This window comes from Apis cerana, linkage group LG5 (assembly GCF_029169275.1).
Source record: "Apis cerana isolate GH-2021 linkage group LG5, AcerK_1.0, whole genome shotgun sequence".
In the NCBI taxonomy this organism is placed as follows: Eukaryota; Metazoa; Arthropoda; class Insecta; order Hymenoptera; family Apidae; genus Apis; species Apis cerana.
In genome coordinates this window covers 9,741,249-9,762,373 of record NC_083856.1, presented here as the reverse complement: position 1 = coordinate 9,762,373, position 21,125 = coordinate 9,741,249, and the positions used below count along the sequence as shown (strand labels likewise).

The 21,125-nt window shown below is 29.6% G+C and overlaps 2 protein-coding genes across 4 annotated transcripts; both read left to right on the top strand.

Moving 5' to 3' along the window:
* Positions 1-95: 95 nt before the first annotated feature.
* LOC107994342 (uncharacterized) lies at positions 96-21,120 on the top strand. Of its 2 annotated transcripts, none has more exons than XM_062075060.1 (5): positions 96-408; positions 18,282-18,628; positions 18,693-18,964; positions 19,041-19,272; positions 19,364-21,120. In XM_062075060.1, exons 1-5 carry the CDS (start codon positions 242-244, stop codon positions 19,534-19,536), a joined length of 1,191 nt encoding a protein of 396 aa, XP_061931044.1. In that variant the 5' UTR covers positions 96-241; the 3' UTR covers positions 19,537-21,120. The 2 variants fall into 2 exon arrangements, with proteins under 2 accessions (XP_061931044.1, XP_016906686.1); XM_017051197.3 differs by lacking the exon at positions 96-408 and adding an exon at positions 17,503-17,852.
* Positions 1,269-16,385, top strand: LOC107994349 (protein yippee-like 1). Of its 2 annotated transcripts, none has more exons than XM_028665072.2 (6): positions 1,269-2,579; positions 10,855-11,153; positions 13,078-13,486; positions 13,657-13,700; positions 13,903-14,011; positions 14,105-16,385. In XM_028665072.2, exons 3-6 carry the CDS (start codon positions 13,385-13,387, stop codon positions 14,192-14,194), a joined length of 345 nt encoding a protein of 114 aa, XP_028520873.1. In that variant the 5' UTR covers positions 1,269-2,579; positions 10,855-11,153; positions 13,078-13,384; the 3' UTR covers positions 14,195-16,385. The 2 variants fall into 2 exon arrangements, with proteins under 2 accessions (XP_028520873.1, XP_061931066.1); XM_062075082.1 differs by lacking the exon at positions 1,269-2,579 and adding an exon at positions 9,723-10,159.
* Positions 21,121-21,125: the final 5 nt, after the last annotated feature.

Here is a 21,125-nt window from a genome sequence, read left to right as displayed (position 1 = left end):
TTTCAAATGTAACAAAATTTCATTGCTTGCATATTTCAATATCCTGAAATCTCCCGCGTTTCATACGATAATACAATAAAGAAAAGATAGCGCTTGTTATAAGCGACCTCTGGTAGTCATGTCCGGAGATGGATTTATTCAAATGGCGCATGCGCATAGGTCATCGTATATCGTCCCGCCTGCGGACGAACCGAAATAAATCGAACGACGCCGAGCCGATCAGCAGTACGGTGCTCGCTGGATGCGACTGTTTCGCGTTAGTGATGATCAAAACGAGTTGTCGTCGTCGTTGTTTGTGGCATTTCGCGAAGTCGAAGAAGCCGTGATCCGTGATCAAAAGCTCGAGACGGAGAAGAGGCCGAGGACACGCATCGTCTCTCGTTGCCGCGGCCACGGATGCATATGGAGGTGCGTAAACCCTTGTTTCAATGCACCCTCTTCTTATGCACGCGTTCTTTGTTTGCTTTGACAACATTATATACATTTTATTCAATTTCATTGCCATTTTTCTACGGTTTAATATGTTTCATGAAATGTGACGTATTCTGGACAATTGAAAGTGCAATGGTTGCGTTTACTAGAATTATTATTGATATATCTGTGTCGAATTGAAAAATCATTATTCGTGATATTTTTTACTTTTACATTGCTTCAAATTAATCTTTTTAAACAAATAATTATATGTTTGGAATGCTACTTAAAAAGGTATACTCCATGCTGTTTTTATTTGATCGGTCGAAACGACGCAATACTATTTTTTCTTCTTTAAAATTATATATTTAGCGTGCAATTATTTAAATCATTAGAATAGCTAATCTTAGATTGAAGATACATATAAATTTTATGATAGTGAACTCTTCCTTGGAAACAGACCGAAGATTAAAAGTACGTGCGCATACGGCATTGGACTTTGTGTACGCTCTCAGCTGACGGGGGCCTGTCAGCTGCCTTCCATGAGAAGATCAGGGCCGTCGCTTTGTGGCGTTCTACGCGATTTTTTCCGTTATCTTGTTTGTTTCGAATTTCATAACCAATTCTTTTTATTTCAATTTTACCTGAATGGTACATTATAATGAAGATTTTTCCACTTAGTAACAGTGCACAATCTGCCATATCGAAGAGCTCTGTCGTCACGTCCGCATATATGCGTAGGATAAGAATCTATTATTCCATTGTTAATTGATCAACGTACACTCCTACTTGTTAATTGATCTTCTTACACTCCATAAATATGTAATTATATATCTCCAAGTCATGGATGTATTTTTTTTTTTTAATTAATTTTTTTATTTTTTTTTTAAATTCTTTATATTATTTTTAACTTATTTTAATGTCAATGACATTTTAATATCTACATTTGAAATGATAATTTTGCTGATACTTAACCAGCAATGTCACTAAGATAATGCTCGTTGTTTTGTACACATTCGCAGCTGATTCAACCGTCGCATCATAAAAACGTTCTAAGTATTATCTTTTAGTACGCACATACCTTCTTGCGACATTTCTTCTTGCTATGTGTGAATGTGAATAGCTTCGATCGTTCTGAAAAACCTATATAATGTCTAACGTAAAACCTGTGGTAAAGGCTAAGTGGAGAATTGACGTAACGATTGCTTCTTGCCTGTGTGCTTCTTCGAGCCATCAAACTTTCATCGATTTTTGTATCTTAAATATTTAGTGAAATTTACCAACATGTGCATATAATACAAATTGACTCTTGCTATAAAAATTGTGTCATCAATAGAAATTCTTCAAAGAAATATTTCTATTTTCTTTTTTATGTCAATCGCAATTTGATTACGGGTTTCTCGAATCGGTCAAACGCCTTTCGAATTTAATAGACTGAAAATTATTTGATATATGAACGTGTTTACAAAGTATATCACAAGTATATTAAAATGTAGTTCGTTTTGAAAGCATCCATGATGCATCTGTTCAGGACGCTTTACATAGAAAATTAAATATGCGCGACGAGTTACGAAGGACGATGACCCGAATTAACTAAACTCGAAGCTGCTGTATGCTGCTTGTTCCTCTCCCGGTGTTTATTTAAGTTGCAGTGGTGTAGCCTCGTGCAATTTCTGTCTAACCAGAACGAAGCAACAGTGACCGAACGAAACTACTAGACTTATGTCGGTTCGCGCAACGAAAGTTCTTCACTCGTTTTTTCGTAACTATATTATATATTGACCACATTAATATATTATATGTGTATATATATATATTGCACGTATATCTATTTTACTTTTCTACGAGAAAATGCATAAATTTCGATCGAATAACACAAAATACATTTATTTTAAATGCTACTGTTTTCATGAACGCGTCCGTGGACCTGTTGGACGACGCTTTTGTGTACGTTTACAGCTGATTGGGCTGTCAGCTGAGCTGCGCGCGATAGAACCGTCTCGCAGGCTGGCCAACGCATGTTCCAGAATACTCTGAGGGGGTCTTGTTTTTTTTAATAATTTCTTTTTCTCTGTTATTTTTCTATAGAGATTCTGCTAGTGTGATTATACCAGTCAGGGCAATGGCTTTTATAATCATTAAACTGTGTTGCTCATGGTTAAAATAAGGTAAAGGGGATTATATTCGATGCGCATAGCTATATATATATATATATATATATATATATATATATATATATATATATATATATATACACATTTACGTAAGTACTTATAAGTACTTAGAGATCTATAAATAATATTAAATTTAATTTTTTTTTTTATTCAATATTATTTTTATCCATATTTGAGTAGTATTTATATGCAATGTTGATTTATTACTTATATTCTAACATATCTATCAAAATTATTATTTTCTTGCAAAAACAATAATTGTATTTAATCGTTTTGATATAAAAGATTATTGCAATATAGGAAAATATTAGAAATGACCTTTAATTCTATGAATTTATTACTATTAGTCATAATGATTAGTGAAACGTGACAAACAACGAAGATATTCATTCATGATTCGATAGTTATGCGTTGCAAGTAAACTTCCGTTAGAAACGTGCTTTATTACCGTACCATAACTTAACGTATTATTTTCTTCGCGCGCACTTGATTAAACTCGGCTCTCAATAGTAGTGGGGCTTGCGATCAAAAACCTCGCTATCATTTATCACTCTGTCGCTGGTTCGTTGTACGTGCGTGACCTACGCAATTCAACTTTGCTTTTTCTTGAATTCTTTTTAGACATATTTTTGTGTAATAATGATTACACAATATGAAAATGATCCAAAAAAAGATATATTTTAACTATACATTATAAAATATACCGAACATATTAATACATTTAAAAAAAAAAAATTAATTTTTTGTTTTCTTATCTAGTAAATATTTTTTGATATTTTTTCTTTTTTTTTAAATCGATCAGAATAGATTAAATCATGTTACTGTTTTTTTTTCTGCTGATTTCACGCAACGATCCCATGTGATGCTTCGCTATAGATTGGATTATATTCTTTATCTAGAACATATATCCCAGGCTATTCGAAGTTTTTGTCATGCGCCATTGATTTCCTTGTCCAATAATCGTTGCATGAAATAAGAATAAATAAATATAAAGTTCATTCACTGATCCATAATAATTAAAATAATTAAATGTTTCAAATCAAATATTATAATATATGAACATTTACATTTTATTATATTTACATATAACGATGCTTGAAATGCATTATCGTTATTTTTATATTAATAAATCGAATACAAACTTCATAATTATTTCAATTTATATATTTTTTTTTCATATTTATTATCCATAATTATAATAAGAATGAAAAAAAAAATATTTTCAATCTGTGCATCGCTCTCGCTTTGCGCATCATCAAGCGAATGTTTTTGTTTGATTTCACTTGCAGTTGACGAACCAATAATCGAAGCCGTACATATACGTAAATATACTACGAGTAGACAACACATATGTATGTTTTTATATGTTTATTCGAGCTTGGAATACATACATACATACACGCAAGAAAAAAAAGCTGTAGATGGAATAAGGATGGAAGAAAGCGCTGACCAACAACGAACTTTAATGAGAAAAAAAGCTATTGACTTTGATTGACTTGATTATCGATTTGATAACGTTTTTTTTTTTGTAATATATTTCAAATAAAACGCAAGAATTCAAGATTTACATTAGATTTCCCGTTATTACAATATTCTATTATCTTTTTTCATCAAATATAATGAAAATCTTCGCAGCAAAAAACTAACTTATTATCATTATTATTATTCAGGGATTTACTTAAAAGTATGATTCATTCGTTCTTATATTCAACGCATATATTCAACGTTACCTACTAGTATATATTACGCAATTCATAGTATTTACAAATTCGAATGTTTTCGCTTTTTGTTATCAATTAAGATATAAGATAGCGTCTTCAGTTAAATATATATAAGTATATTTTCATATATATAAGCATTTATTGATTAAATTTTCATAAGACTTAACAAAAGTATCAAACAAGAAAAGTTTTTTTAATGGTTTTGTTTTGTTTTTAAAAAATAAATTTGATCTATATTATTATCTAACATAACTGGAAAAATGTTCTTGGCAACTCGTTCCTCTTTATCGTGATTCGTTTCTTTCTGCAGATCTTTCTGCATGGAACCGTTATATTGTATATAATTACTCCCGTTGCGTGTGCATGCTATCTTGCCTGTGATTCAACAATCTTGGCTCTTTTAGACATCCGCGCGAATTATTTATAAAACGACTGTGCACCTTACTGTATGGAGAAGTTATCTGCATGCTAAGCAAGAACACTCCGTTGCTTGTCGCTCAGTCCCGCCGCCACGGAGTGTAATGTAAAACTTGTTGCGAAGAAAACGTGCGACGTCTTTAGAGTCATTGTTCTCTCTCTCTCTTGTAGGGGGAAATACACAGACACACACATACGTTACACTAGGCAATCGCGTGCATGCCGCTTCTCTCGTGTAGACTTGTGCTTGAGATTTCTTAGCTACCGCATGGATAGAATACCTTCAAATATTTTTTGATTTCTGCAATTTTATATTTATCGTAACATTGGTTGGTAATGTTCTTTTAGTTTGTGAGATGAAGAAACAAATTTATAGCTATATACTTTTTGTGGAAATAAATATTCAACTGATATCTGGATTGTATTATCTTTTCTACTTTACATCAATTTGCAACGTTGATTATTTTGTTATCAAAATAGAATAGAATTTGCGTTTTACCATTCCTTCAATGTGCATATGTAGTGCATCAAGTAATTTAACTTAATTTAAATTATAATAAAATATAAAAATAAAATCATAAAGATTATAAATATTGAAAAATTTATAAAATCACTTTTTTTTTTTATGAAAAAGTTTATTGCTTGTAACATACGGATTCTTATTCGTTGAGAAGTTTGCGTGACTTATTGAAGCCATATCTCCCCATGCATTCAATGGAAAACAAAAAAAAAATATATATCGTTATAACCCGACGATCCAAAGGAGGTTGCATTGCTTTTTTAAAAACTATTTATATCATTATCAAAATAAAATTGAAATACTAAATTATCAAATAATATAATACAATCAATTTTTGCAATCTTATATATATATTATTTATTTATTGTTAATTTGTGTTATGAAATTTTATTTATTATTTACATTGTATTATTATTCGAAGATATTTCGATTATCACGTAAAATATTATATTCGCATCAAGATAAATGTAGAAACGACGCAACACTTTCTTTATCAAATCTTGTTTATATTACACTTGATACATCAAGTGTGTATATTTGTTGTTTACATTGAAGTAAAAATCGATATCTTTTTTGATACAGGAACCATGATCTCACGATCATTTGTAATATGATTACTTAAAGAACAGTATACGTACAGAATTTTCTTTTGTTATGTTTATTTAATAAATATATTGTATTATCATTCGTGTTATTTATACATGTTAATCTTCTTGCATCATAGGTAATATTATGCATCTTCTATTTGCGAGATATGATCTATAACGTACGAATATAATAATGCATATAATACACGTAAATGAATTGATTTGTCTTATAAACATTTGATTTTTTTGCGTCTTTTATCTTGTATGCAATTTTTATTTTAAATTGTTTATTTACTGCAATTTTTTATTAATGATGGCATAAATTTTAATTTTAATAATTTTAAATAATCTTTTTAGATATAATTAGCATTATTTTAATTTCGATATCTATTTAATTCTATAAATATATTTATTTATTGCGTGAATTCAGCAACAATTCGACATTCAATATTCAAATATTTTTGTTATATAAATGTCCTGATATAAGTAACAATTTTGATTATATTTTCTTTCAGTGATACAAAAAAATTTACGATTTCAGGATCAAAATCAATTTACAAATATTATGAGACATAGTCACATTGTGATTATGTACAATATATATAAACATACAATGCAAAACATAAATATCTATATGTGAGTCCACTTGATAAATGTTTATCAAATCGTTGCAATTCCCTATTGTTTTTTCTTTTTGTTTCTTTTTCTTTCATCTGTTATCATAAAAGACGTCGATCTACGCCCCTGCATATAATGCAAGTTAAGGCCGTATCACCGTGTACCGCCTTGCATGTGATATGCAATAGAAAACATTTTGTCAATACACGCGATGACGCGTGGAGTCGTGACTGTATTGCATGACCCACGATGCGTGTTCTGTCGATCGTGGGTCAAACACGTGAATACCTTCTCGCGAGCACAACTGTTTACTGATCATCTATTTAACCCTTTTCCGTATAGGGTTAGTCGTTGAAAAGAGTTATCGATTATCGCGTGTGCAGTATTATCGAACTGCAACATAACGCGCCCTTCTTTATTTTACATCATTGAGATTATAGATGTCTCGCTTGTCGCGCGAGTCAATCAATCTTATTCTTATTAGTACTGTAATGGTCACGTCAAATAGTTATTAAAAATATACAATCTAAATCAGATTATTACCAATAAAAACGAAATGAAAAATGCATCAAATGTACGAATACACTTAATTAGGTTTTATATTATAGTCAACAATAAATAACTTAATAAAATTTAATAATCACGTATGTATTATAGAAGAATTTAAAAATACGTATAATTTGAAATATTATAAAGTTGAAAATAATGTTTTTATATTATCATAAAACCAGATACATATGTATACATACTTATTTGAAGCCGATGATTACGATCTATGTATATTATATAATTTGTCACTTCATGTCGGAATTTATATACAGAGCTATCTAAAGATATATTTTTTAAATGTATATAGAATATACGTGGTTTGATCACGAACCGTTTTCTTTTACATGTGAATTATTGATCGAATGCAGATCCTCGATTATGTTGCGGATATACTGTATCGATCTAGCGATGGTTTTTGTCAAGAGAATGCTCGTTTCGTGATTTTACGTCATATAAAACATATTAGATTTTGATCATTTTCGATCTATGCAATTGAATGATACCGGAATACGTGCAACATATTTCGCACGCAATAGTTCGAAAAACATGAAATTATAAAAGAACGATTTGTTTTCGTGCAATATTTAAACATTTGAAATTAATATAAATAGTGCAAAATTAAAATTCATACGTTCGATCTCTGGCGGAAATTAAATTTTATTTATTAGCACTTTTTAAGCTACTTATATATAGTTTCATTATACTAACCTTACTTGTCGAGTCAGTAAAAGATTAAAGTGAAATCTATAATTTTTATTCTATAGTGTAGAACTCATATTATATACAGCTTAAAAGAAGTATCAAAATTTTCAAACAAATAAATCGGTTTATTGAAAAATTTGGATGGTTGGTCAAGCATGAAATCGATTGATTTCTGGTTAAACGGTTATAGCGTAAAAGCATAGAATTCAAGTCGAGTTTTTTTTTTTTCGAAACAGGTGCTATATGATTCTGCGCGAGCTTCGATAGTTTCAGCTTAATTTGCTCGATAGTGATTTCGCTGTAATAGCATCTCGGATAATCGCGCTCATCACGTGTTTGTATTGGATTACCTCATGATGGTATGCGTTGGCTTCGTTGAATGAAGTTTAGTCGAAGATGGCTGCAACTCCTTATTGAATAGAATCAAGAACAATAAATAAATCGAATGTGAACGATTTTACGCACAGATACCGGGATGAAATTAGAATCGGGAAGAATTTTTGTACCATTGGCCGTCAGCCATGTACTCCGCGTGCTTTTATTACGACAATCGTCACATTTCTACTAGATTGGAACCATTTCATGCGTGTTGTATACGTATATGTGTGTGTGTGTGCGATCATTAACATAAGTGTTATTTAACGACGCTTCATGAATCTTTACGATCGTTTCAATTTACGATTCTGACAGGCTGGTTCATTCGGTACCATTTTGAATGGTGGTCAATATAAATTGAACATTAACGAAATAGTATCAAACGATCAGTTTCAGCTGATAATTTCAATTAATTAAGATAAACGAAGATTGTATTATTATTGACATTCAATCGTTAATTCGCTTTGTTGTAAAATTCTAAAGATAGATAATTGATTAATATTTAATTACTGTAGTATTAAGCAGATATTTCCGATGAGGACATTTTGCTTTTTATTTTAAGTACGTGATCGCTTCAACGTTCGAGAGGTTTAATGTCACCGATGGAGTTATGATTAAGTTAAAAATGGACAGGTTGGTCGCGCAAACGTGAAATTATCGATGGGAAGAACACGAACCTTAACAAAATTTCTCCTGTAACCTCGTTACCTTCCGCACCGAATAAATTTCCCATGGGAAAATTATGCGATAACGTGATATTAGAGCTATTCATTGAATGTCGTTGATTCTATCTGTTATTCCTTATTTACATCGAATTGAAAGTTTGCGAACTCATTGAGTAATTAATATAATAATTAGTTCATCAGTTTTTATATTTAATCATATAAAAACATGAAATTGAGATTATTTGCCCACAGAAAGAATTTTCATATTTTTAGAAAAAATTGATAAGATATTCAATAACTTCACGTACACAATAATTTTAATTAATATTTATAATCTAATCTTTATAGGATACTATTTACTGATATCATAATATTTCCTAAAAGGGCTAATTTAACAACTAATTCTGTCATTTTAACTTTATAATATCGCTTACGTCAATTTTTTATAAACAAGATTTATTAAACGATTCCTTTGTTTTATCTAATGACTATGAATGTTTTGAAATTTTAATGTTCAATATTTTTTTTTTTTAATTCAGTATCAAAAGTATACGATCAATTAAATCTTATCATTCTTCCGAATAACATATGACTTACACTACTTTGAAAAGATCGAGAAAGTTATAAATAGTTCCATGGTTCATCTTTATACAATTTTTTCTCTTATCTTTAGTATCAAAATAAGATAGTACTTATTTTTAAAAATAAGTTTTACTATTAATAAACATCGTGTGAGATAATACCAACAACGATATTCACACAATTGAAAACGAAACGTACGTTTCGCAAATTTCACACAGTAAGTTCTTTACTGTGCAATTGAATTTTTGAAAGTAGACCGTATACTGAAGGATACTATGAGCGACATCTGTTACACGTGTATTCCCACTGAATGCTTTGTCTGGAACAGGTATATCATACGCGTCATACACCAACGCCTGGTGAAGAAACAAAGCATCTATTGCAGGTAGGAACGGGCTTTCACTGGATTCTTCGTGTCTTATTCATGGCGAGGTGGGCGCGCGCGCTGTCTGCACTGGCATAGGGAAAAAAAGGATGACAAGAAAATCGGAAATTCCGAGGATGCGTCGGCGACGGGTAGCAATGACCTTGGGTCGTGTATTGACTCGAATGTTCCATCTCTTTGTTCCTAACAATTCGTCGGGAAACTTCTTTCTTGCGGCCTTTCTGCGGATTCATAGTCCCCGGCCATCGAACCGCGCGCCACCATTCTATACAGATGTTCTGTATGGTCGTTGTATTCAAGGATGCTCGAATAAGCATGAGAAATTTTTTAATTTTACCTGAGAAACATCTTGAAGATATTATATCTTACGAACTTTATTAATTTTTCATTTCGGTCGTTCGATCTATACAAATTAATATAACAATTCAAGCCATTATAATAATATTATTATACGTATGTACATTTTTTTTGTGTGTATTTAATATTCTTTACATTTCAAACAATTATCGTGTTGTTCAATTACAAAGAAGTTTGCTCATTTGAATATGAAACTACGTTTTAAATTTATGATGGATAATTATTCTGCAAAAAATCTCAGATTTTATCATTTTCCTTGTGCTGTTCCTAGCGTGTTATTAGTGTATATGCTTTTTAAATCTCTCAAAGTTGCTGAATTTTCTAATTTAATTTAAAAGGTGAAAAATATGTGGAACAAATATTTCGATACATCTTGAAAAATAAATAAATTTTTAATTAAACGCCAATTCGTTGTTTTAAGTAGAATATACGTGTATTGATAATAAATAAATTAATAAATTTTACACATTTATGGATGAAAATAATATACACGTACAACTTATGGATTTTTTATCTAGAGCAATTATATATCAAGTTTAATTAATTTAAACCAATTATTTGCTCGATACATTAAAATTACGATCAAAAGCGTTTCTTGTATCAGTTTATTTTTTACATTATAGTATATTAGATTATTTTATTTTCAAGATTTATCAAGATTTATTAAGGATTTTTTTCAAATATAAAGGAATTATCATAGGTTAAAAATTGCAGAAAGTAAAATCTATGAAATTTTAAGGAACAATTCATTTTTAATTACGTCGCATTCTTTTCCTTTTTATGGTCTTTAGAGTTACTCTCATGCGTCAGAAATAATACAGCAGGAAGCGTGTCCACCAGTTGTGTCACACAGACTGCTAATTCTGCGCGCTACCATAAACCTGAAAAGTGAAGTAGTACCGTTATTGCAAGGCCACGACGAATCATTGTTTCGATTGACTCAAGCTGGAAAAAAAAGAGAGCAAGTGGAACGGAAAGAAAGAGAGAGAGAGGGAACGTAAAACGAAGAAAAGGACGCGACGAAGAAGGATTGAAGAAGAAAAAAAAGGATTAAAACCACAGAAGTCTGGTGTCTAAATTCAAATAAGAGGTTACCATTCTTTCATTCTTATAAAACAGAAACATCTTATTCCGGTGTATCAAAACAAAAGTTTTTATTTTTCTACATACGCCACTATATGTGTGTGTGTGTTTTTTGCAATACATTATGGAAACGAGATGATTACAATTATGCATTCTTCATTCATATTAATGAACGACGATAAATTTTATTTTGAGACTTTTGAATTGAATTTTAATGTTGTTGATACTATTTCTTTCTTCTTTTTCTTTTCGTGTATATTTTTCATCATTATTTTCATTATTATTATGTATTTTGGATAATGAGCATTGAAGAAGAATAAAAATTATCTCGCTTCAAATACTTTTTTTCTTTAAAAGAAGAGATAATAAAAAAATAATAAGTTAATAATAATAATTTTATTCACATTTTTTTTCTCGGTATTTGGATATTGGTAAAAATCTTTTTCTTTCAAGATTATTTTAAAAACAATTATTGCTATTGAGTATTTTAAATGAAATGCTACGCTTTTGTTGGAACATTCTTAGTGCATAGATATGGAAGAAACTTAACGAGTCTGATTGTGAGTACAGTGACCTTCAAACCGCCCAAGGTTACAAAAGGGTATATAACAGGATGCAATTATGTTTTAAGAACCATACATACATATATTTCTTATTACATCTTCTAACATAATATTGCTTATCAAACTTTTTTAACTTTTGAAATGATCTTGATAAATTATTTTTCTACCAATATACAACTTCAACTATAATTAATCAGATCATTTATCTGTTCTTTCGACTTTTTCCAAACTTCATTTAATCTTGAAGATTATCAACTTACGCTTTAAAATCCCTATTTCTTTCAACATCAGATTGTTTCTTTTTAGATAATTCCAAAGAAAGATCTAAAACAATTTTAGAAAGATATAAAACAAGATATAGGTATGAAAACGGGTTGGAAGCGTGAACACTCAACAAGAAAAGACTAACCCGTACTTCTCCGGTCCTTATAAAGAAGTCTTTCTTTAGGTGCATCATAATAAAGACCTTGTCTCTTTTCTTTGTTTGAACACGCGCCAGCACGTGGCGTAGCCGGTCGCTCGATATGGAACGTACATCAATGCTATTGCGCTTTAAAATGTTCGAGCAGTTTCGCTCCTCCGCCGTTGCGTGTTCGTTATGCATTTCTTATTTTTATGTATACGATGCACCGCATGTTATCTATTCTCTTCCTATCTTTCTTTTCCTTTCATACAATTGTTCATATGGAAATTTTTCCTTTCTTTTTTATCTTTCCTTCTTCTTGCTCTTTGTTTCCAATGCTATACAATCTTACTAATAGTAAGAAGGCGCCATGGCGCATGGTGGCAGGAGCACATTATTTAACGAAATCGTTATAAATAACTTGAAATTGATAGTCGTGGAATAATATACACGATAGTGAGTAAATAGTATGGAGCTCACAATGTAACGAGAGCGCAGATTCCGAAGAATATACACAAGAGCCAATATTTGTTTTATTTTTAATCCGTAACCGAATGTAATTTTAGTCTTTTCTGCACGTGACTACGTTTGTTTACTACATTTTATTACAACTATATATATATATATATGAGAATATACGAGAAAAACACGAAGTTTTTCTTTCTTTTTCGAAAAAAGGAAAAAAATATTTTCTTAATGTTTTTAATGTTCCCGTTTATATAATTCTCTTCTAGACATTATCTTAAGACAGAGATTCATGATAATCGAATTGAACGCATTGCGTTAGATTAGATCATGCGGCTATTCCTGACAAAGATATATAACACGTGTCGTCATCGTACGCGTTATAAGCGCGTAATTTTAAGTTGCACAATACATAGGAAGACATTAAATTTTTTCACGCGAGGAGTGGACGACGATACGGCAAAAATAAGAAAAATAATATTAATAATCGGCGTTCACAGGTGTCCCCGAACCGGCGCTGTCTGAACCAGCTCAACAGCTGATCGGAGTACGAAGCGGCGGTGAACGGGGCCACTATTGCACCACCACCCCGCGATTTGAAGAAATTCGTTATATTAATCGGCCGCTGGTTGTTAACGGCCAGACGTTTCCACGAACGAGAGGAGAAGACGACGAGCAGGAAAAAAAAGTGGCGTTTTGACACTTGATAAAACGAGGGAAGAAAATCAACGACGACGACGACGACGACGACGACGAAGAAGAAGAAAACAAGGGCGAAGTTTCCTTTGCTTGCTTGGACACGCCATCATGGTCAAAACTTTTCAAGCATACCTGCCCTCGTGTCACCGCACTTACTCGTGCATTCACTGCCGTGCTCACCTCGCCAACCACGACGAACTCATCTCTAAGGTGAGCCGTGCTAGATCAGGTAACGGACAGACTTCTCGCATTCACTTCCGAGCTCGGTACACACAGCATGTATACCGTGATATGCGTATTATATGTATGTATATATTGTGTACATATGTATGTAGCTATATTACAGTCTGCTGTAATAAACTTTTTCCTTTTCATTGCAGTCCTTCCAGGGCAGTCAAGGTCGTGCCTATCTCTTTAATTCCGTGTAAGTATGCTAATGTCTTGAGAGTCACAGAGGCAAGATCGAATCGTCGTGGAAAGTAGGACACGATATTTTATTTGTGAAACTTCTCATGTTTTTCGCATTTCTCTTTCTTTCTTCTGCTATCTTTACACCTTTTTCTTTCTTGATAAGATGTTTATCTGAAATAATGGTCATTGAATGATCGTTCCGTTTATCGTTCTAGGGTGAACGTGGGCTGTGGTCCTGCGGAAGAGCGAGTTCTCTTAACTGGCCTTCATGCTGTGGCTGATATTTATTGCGAGTGTTGCAAGACCACCCTTGGGTGGAAATACGTGAGTTTTCCCCTTTTAAATTTTCCCGAAAATATTTAAATACATACACGGATCGAGCCGAATATTCTCTAATATCATTTGGAAATTTTGTAGGAGCATGCGTTCGAGTCGAGTCAAAAATATAAAGAAGGAAAGTTTATAATCGAGCTTGCTCATATGATCAAGGAGAATGGATGGGAATAGATTGAGTTGGGGGTAATCTATAGCAAAAGAAAGAGAATACCTCTATAAAAATATACGAGGCCCATCAAAACTTTTCCTGATATAAGAATAATGCCTACAATGTTGTTCTAATTGCAATGTGCGGCCCCCTCCCCTCTGTCAAACCACCAACGAAAGTCTGTGATTTCATTTGTGATTTGTAATCTTAGTAACTTTTTATGTTTCGGACAATTCGACGCTGTTTTTCGTTTTTTCCGATCGATTCATCATACAAGCGATGACACTGGTGATCCGCGGCGTCGCGGATCGATCACACAAGGAAGTATTGTAAAGAAAAAGAAAGAAAAAAAAATTATTTTTCAACAAACTAAAAAAAGAAAAAGAAAAAAGACGGGAAACAAGAAAGAAAGAAAGAAAATAACATATAGAATATAAGGGATAAAAAAAAAAAAAAGAAAAAAAAATGATAATGATGATAATAAGCGATGGTGAATACGATGACGAAGGTGCCATGGTGGAAGTAAAAGTAGAGAATCGCTCTGTTCGAACAATGGGGTGCCCCCCTAATTTTAATTCATTATCTTTCTAGACATTTTATCGTGAATGTCGCAATGATAAATATTAAAAATTAACGCGTGGGGCACCCCGATGAAAAAATCAAGTTTTTTAATCCGTTATTGCACCGGAGCAGCGCAAGTGCCACGGACTTTGCTGGACTGACTGCCTGCCCGCCGCGTCTATCATTGGAATTTCACTGCCGATATTCCTAATATTAATTAAGATGACTGTGCCGCATAGTAGGCGACGCAGCTGGTAGTTTTTAGAATAGCTTACAAGTATAGCATACTAAAGCCTATGTTAAAATATTATAGGACCTCATGGATATAGAAAATAAGGATGGTGTGAAACGGAAATTGAGAGAATGAAAGACGGAGTGAATGTCTTACATGTATGCTGTGTGCAAGAGAAAAAAATGAAGAAAGAAAAAGGTTTGGTTAATTGTATCGTGTGTACATGTTTGATTTTATGTTCACCATGCCTGCCAAACTGTCTGTTTATCTGCCAGTCGCCATTACTGTTAGTGGAAAAAAAAAAAGAAGTAACGTATTCTAACATGTTCACGTTTTTGTCGGCTCTGCAAGGTGTGGTATGACTGAATCTTTTTGTCGTGAATAAAAATATTATTGGACTGCGCCTTCTTATGCACGCACTATAGAATATATAATATTGAAGAAAGAAAAATGAAAAAAAAGAGTTTAAAAACGAAACAAATTAATTGCTCATTATTTTTAATATCGATCTCATTTGTAAATATTAAATAGAGTTCAGTGACATCGCAGATCACTATTTTACTCGAAGCCCAAATGTATGATTGATTTTCGTCGGTCATTAAATGAAAAAAATTTTATTACAATACTGATTTATCATTTTCACGCTAAACCATTATATAATGACGTAGCGATATTTTAATATAATTAATTTTTTTTTTATTAGGACATCATATTTTTGAGACTGTTTGTGTAAATGAAATGGTGTAAACTAATTTTTAGGCGGCTTTTAATGTTACCTTCGTTATTTTTCTTTTAAATTTTGAAATGATTAAAATTGAAGTTACTTATTTTAAGCATGGAGATCACAACATTTGTGACGTATCAATAATCGAATTTTAAAATTAAAATAAAAAGTACTCATTATTTTTTTGTTTTACATCAAAACGAAGGTAGCAAAATGTGCAGGCGTGAAAAACATTTAATTTCTATTTTTTAATAATAATAAATATATCAAGCAAAATATAATTGTGAAATAAATGTACAAAAAATTGGTCATTTCTTATTATACTAGATTTATTGAAAAAGTGCAAATTGAGTAATGGATATAAAAATTTGGTGGGGTAATTATTAGAATAACTAAGGAAAGTCATATTTATCATTTAAAATGCATACATATGAAAGTGCAGTGTGAATATTTAGAAACGTAATGAATGAATGTGCCGGCCTAATTCTTCATGCTGTCTTAAAGAGTACTTTTTATATTACTGTGCCGATGCCCTTTTACCCGCACTCACTTTTCCAGAAATCTTGTTGAATTGTCCCCACCAACACTAATTCCGTAGTTTTCAGCCTCCACAACATCCACCATTTCCACCATTACACAATTTTGCTTTGTAAAACATGTTCATAATAAAAAAGAAATACAAGGTATTTAATCGAAATGGACTCATTTTATTTTGAACGTAGAACTTTATTACTAATAAAAATTAAATAATCATAGAATATTCTATGATTGATTATATATTGATTATAAAAATGAATGAAAAAAATGACTTAAGTTCTTTTTTATCGATAGAAAAGAAAGGATAAGATAATGTATACAGACAAGATACAAAATAAATCTAACATTCAATAAATTTTTGTCTCGGGGGGGATTAAGACTTTCTTATCATTTTAGTATCATTCTCAATATTATTGATTCGATTCAAAATAAAATTGCAATATTAATTGAATTTGAGATTAAATTTGAATATAAAATTACACATAATAAATAGAACAAATATTCTATTATGGATATTACTAATACTATATTTAAATCTCATTGCTGTCGCTGAATATTGTTGCTTCGTGTCAAAACACTTGTGTTATATTTAGAAATCATCGATATACATTGTAAAACTTAAAATGTAATATCTATATTTTTTACATTAAAAATTAAAACACATTGTAGTTTTGAAAGAGAAATAATGAAAATGTTTAATTGATATCCCGTACCTGATTAAGACAAGTTTAGACAAATAGTGAGCGAAAAACAAAAATAGAATAAAAATATTGAAAATATTGAAGTGCTATTTTCAGAATAACGCAAACGAAATATAAGAAAAAAATAGAAAAAAATAAAAAAAAGATAGAGATAAAATAAGAATCGATTGCTAATATGACTTTTTGAATGCTTTAAATGATTTTATTAAGAAATAAGTTTTTGGTATTTTAGAAATAATACTAATGGTGAATTTTTTTTTATATCTATCCTTCTCTTACTATTTGCTGTCTTTGGTTAGTTTATTTGCAACTCTGATGGTGATTCTCATATTTTTATTCTATTTTTATCCACATTTATTTTTTTTTAAGAAACAATTCCTATTATTCCTATTATTTGATTATTTTTATTGTCTGTTATTAATAGTAATTAGAAAATCTATGAATAAAATTCAACATATATAAATCATAAGAATATTTAATAAACATATTTTTAATAAAGTTGTATTTTAACATATTTTTAATAAAAAAAATTATTTTTAAAATCTATTAAATTTATCTTTAATATCTTTAATTTATCTTAATTAATTAAATTTCTGGTATATTTATCGTTTAAATGGATACATTGAACATTGATTATTTGCGCAATCGGTATTTCAGAATATAGGATACAAAATTCCATTAAATGTTGGGTCTATCCTATATCTTGTTTGTGGTACATGTACAATATTCAAGTCGATGCGCGATGGCTGCGTAACATTGAGATTGCTCCGCGGTCTTTTGTGGTTCCTCGTTGATTTCCTTATTTTTGTTTATCTTTTAGTTGGCTTAAAAATGTTATAGATTTTCCTAAGTTCCTTTCAAATTGTAAAATATTTGTATATTGTGACTTTTATATCAAAAATGAAGAACGCAAAAATCAAAGCGAGGTAATTGATTCAATTGAATAGTTTTGAAGTAATTATACTTGTTGCTTCTGCTACTGAAAATTATTTCGATAATTATATTTATTTTTTTATAACATTATATTATATTTTCTTATTTATTAAGAAATTTATTGAAAAATTAATATTTTATTAATTTTTTTAATAATATCAAGAATAGTAAATTTTTTAACCTCGAAAAATATTGATTTTTTTTTCTCACTTATTGTATACAATAAATACCTCAAATTTATTCATTTATGTAGAGTCAAATATATAGTTTTCTATTTTTTTTTTTAATATCATATATTTCGTATAATTTATTTTAATATTTATTTTTTTAATATTTTAAATAAGTTAATTATTAAATTAATTATTTAAAAAAATTTTAAATATTCATTGAAAATTTTTTATTATCATAATATTTATTTTCAGACAATGTATAGAGAGATTTGGAGATCAAGGAGGCTATTTTGATGTTGTTGTAAGACCTATGTTGCAACAAGGACATGAAGGAGAATTATGTGGCTGGTTAAAAGAAATGAGTTTAATTAGAACTGTTTCTACTTGTCCACACCCTGAATGTAAAGGAAGAAGTTTGGCTTGGAATCAAGCAAGAATTGTAGATAAATATAGTTGGTCTTGTCCTAACTGTACAAGAAAACAGTCTATTAGAGAAAATTCATTTTTTGTTGGAGTTAAATGTGACCTGAAAATGTGCCTTCAATTGATATTAGGATGGTGTCAAATGATACCTAGTGAACACACTGCCAATTATTTAGGTATGTTTCATATAAATTTTTAAATGTTTTGAGTAAAAAAATTTTGTATATATTTTATTTTTAGACATAAAAAAACATGTAGTTAAGAAAGTATATGAGAGATGTGATGAAGTTTCTGAAAATTATGTAACAAGTCATCCAGAGGATTGGGTTCTAGGAGGTCAAAGTGCAATATTAATTGTGGATGAATTTCCTAATGGCTATATGACTGAAAATCCTTCTGATATAACTAGTGCTAAGAAACGCAACAATAACTCTCATACAATAGTATGTATAGCGGAAGCAAATACAATACCAACTAGAATGTGGTTTCATATGATTGAAGCATTTCCAGAGGTATTATTTTTTTTTTTAATTTTTATAAAATTATTTGCAATTATATTTTTTTCATTTTAATATTATCATTCACTAGCCACTGAAGATAGATAAATCACAATGTGATATTGATAAATGCAACATGGTTAAAGAAGCTTTAAAAGAGATTGCAAAACACAGTGCTCCTGGTAGTTATATTGTAGCAAATAATCGAGCTCGTTGTTGCAGTTTTGAATTGCTACAAGAATTAAAACAGTATAAAGTAATTAGTGTAGAACAACTCCAGAAATTTGATCCACCAGGAAAAAATAAACTTCTTAATAATCTAGGTATGTATATTAATATATTAATCTAGGTATATATATTACTTATTATCAAATATTATATATAAAAATATTATTATTAATATTTTTTATTAAGAAACAATTTGGCAAACTGGTGTTGAAATTTGCGAAGAAATTCAAGAAACTACACATACTCTAGGACAGCGTATAATATCAAAGCATTTATGGAGGCAAAGATTCGGTACGTCTCCTTCTACAGCATTTCAATATATGCTTAATCATATCGCAGAATGTTACCGCTTTGTTTAAATTGATTTATTATTATTTTAAATAGCATATTTTTCTACACTGAAAAGCAATATCAAATGCTAGTGAATAATTTCTTTTTTTGATGGTATGATTTTGTAAAATAATTTTAACACAAATTAACATACCATAAGTATAATATTGATTACTAATTGAATCGATATTCTATATCCTCTAAAATATACGCGTTATGTTTTGCATTAGCAATGGCCTTGCTAATATTAAAAAAAAATATTCATTACTTATAAATGAAATATATATATATTATAAAAAATATCTTCATGAAAAGAATATTACAATCTAATGTTTCATTGAAACACGCACTTTGTGTCTTCCAAATATCAAAATATTAATACTTTTTAAACTTGAATTTATATAATGATTGTTATTAGTTAGAATTAGAATATAATACAAGATAAACTTGAATTTGTTAATGCACATTTAAAACATACATATAAATTACTTTATCATTCAATTTTTCTACAAATTTAGATCAACAAACTAGTTATTAAAAGACTGATGGTGATATTGATATAATATCAAATTACTAATGAATCAAATTAAATTATAATTATCAAATTATATTTCTTCAAAATTTATAATTGATATGCTAATTTCAAATACTCAAAAAATTTGGATTTTAAAATTGATGATAAGAAAGAGCTCTTTTCTATTTGTTTCTTAATGTAAGTATATGTATATCAAAAAATTAATTTACGATTATAATTGCTTAAAATTGTTAATTATAAGATTCTATAATATTAAAATATTAAAATATTATCCAATCATCTTATAAAAAATTTAAAGCGAAATGTTTAATATCAGGTGCAATTAGTACCAATATATAAATTAAATTTAAAATAGAATTAGATTTAAAAATTTAAATAGAACAAATTCACAAACAATTGTCAATTTATATTGTGCTATTAATACTTATATTAGTTATAATACTTAATAAGAAACTAGTTTTATCCAAAGTTTTACACCAGTATTATTCTGAATAATATTCTATAATCATTTTAATGTAAGTTAAAATCACATTTATATTTTGTTCAAATTATGGTCAGTTTTCTTTAGTTAATGTCACTAATTTAGTGACAGAATATAGCAATTATACATCAGATGTGATAAAACTGACTTTGTGATATGGAATTGTTTGTTTTCTTCGTTTTTCAAATTATATCACTAAAGAATGAATAAAATATCAAGGTTGTCAAATTTTTAAGAAGTTTTCTTAAACAATGTGATAATGACGTTACTTTGTGCGGTAAAATATTATATATTAGTTGACAAGATAAGAAAATTATTTTGTAAGTTAATAGAATTTAATGTACTATATATTATATGATTAAGTAAGGCTTTTTATTCTTAAATAATATCATTTTATAAGATTACATAACAATATTGAAAAACAAAATTTTTTTATTAAAAAAATTAAAATATATACAATATTTTTATAACAATTAATCATCTAGCAATATTGTTATGCCTTTACATGTTTTATACCAAATTGTAATGAAAAGTTGTAACATGTTTTATAAAATCAAATCTACATTTAAGTATTAAATAAAGCAATATTATTTAATATATCG

Bases quoted from the DNA above. Each gene is read 5' to 3' on its own strand.
- LOC107994342 (XM_062075060.1), top strand. From the start codon at position 242: ATGCGACTGTTTCGCGTTAGTGATGATCAAAACGAGTTGTCGTCGTCG. The intron at 409-18,281 runs GTGCGTAAACCC...ATTTATTTTCAG, and splicing joins GGCCACGGATGCATATGGAG to ACAATGTATAGAGAGATTTG. The intron at 18,965-19,040 runs GTATTATTTTTT...ATCATTCACTAG, and splicing joins TGATTGAAGCATTTCCAGAG to CCACTGAAGATAGATAAATC.
- LOC107994349 (XM_028665072.2), top strand. From the start codon at position 13,385: ATGGTCAAAACTTTTCAAGCATACCTGCCCTCGTGTCACCGCACTTAC. The intron at 13,701-13,902 runs GTAAGTATGCTA...TTATCGTTCTAG, and splicing joins GCCTATCTCTTTAATTCCGT to GGTGAACGTGGGCTGTGGTC. The intron at 14,012-14,104 runs GTGAGTTTTCCC...GAAATTTTGTAG, and splicing joins CCACCCTTGGGTGGAAATAC to GAGCATGCGTTCGAGTCGAG.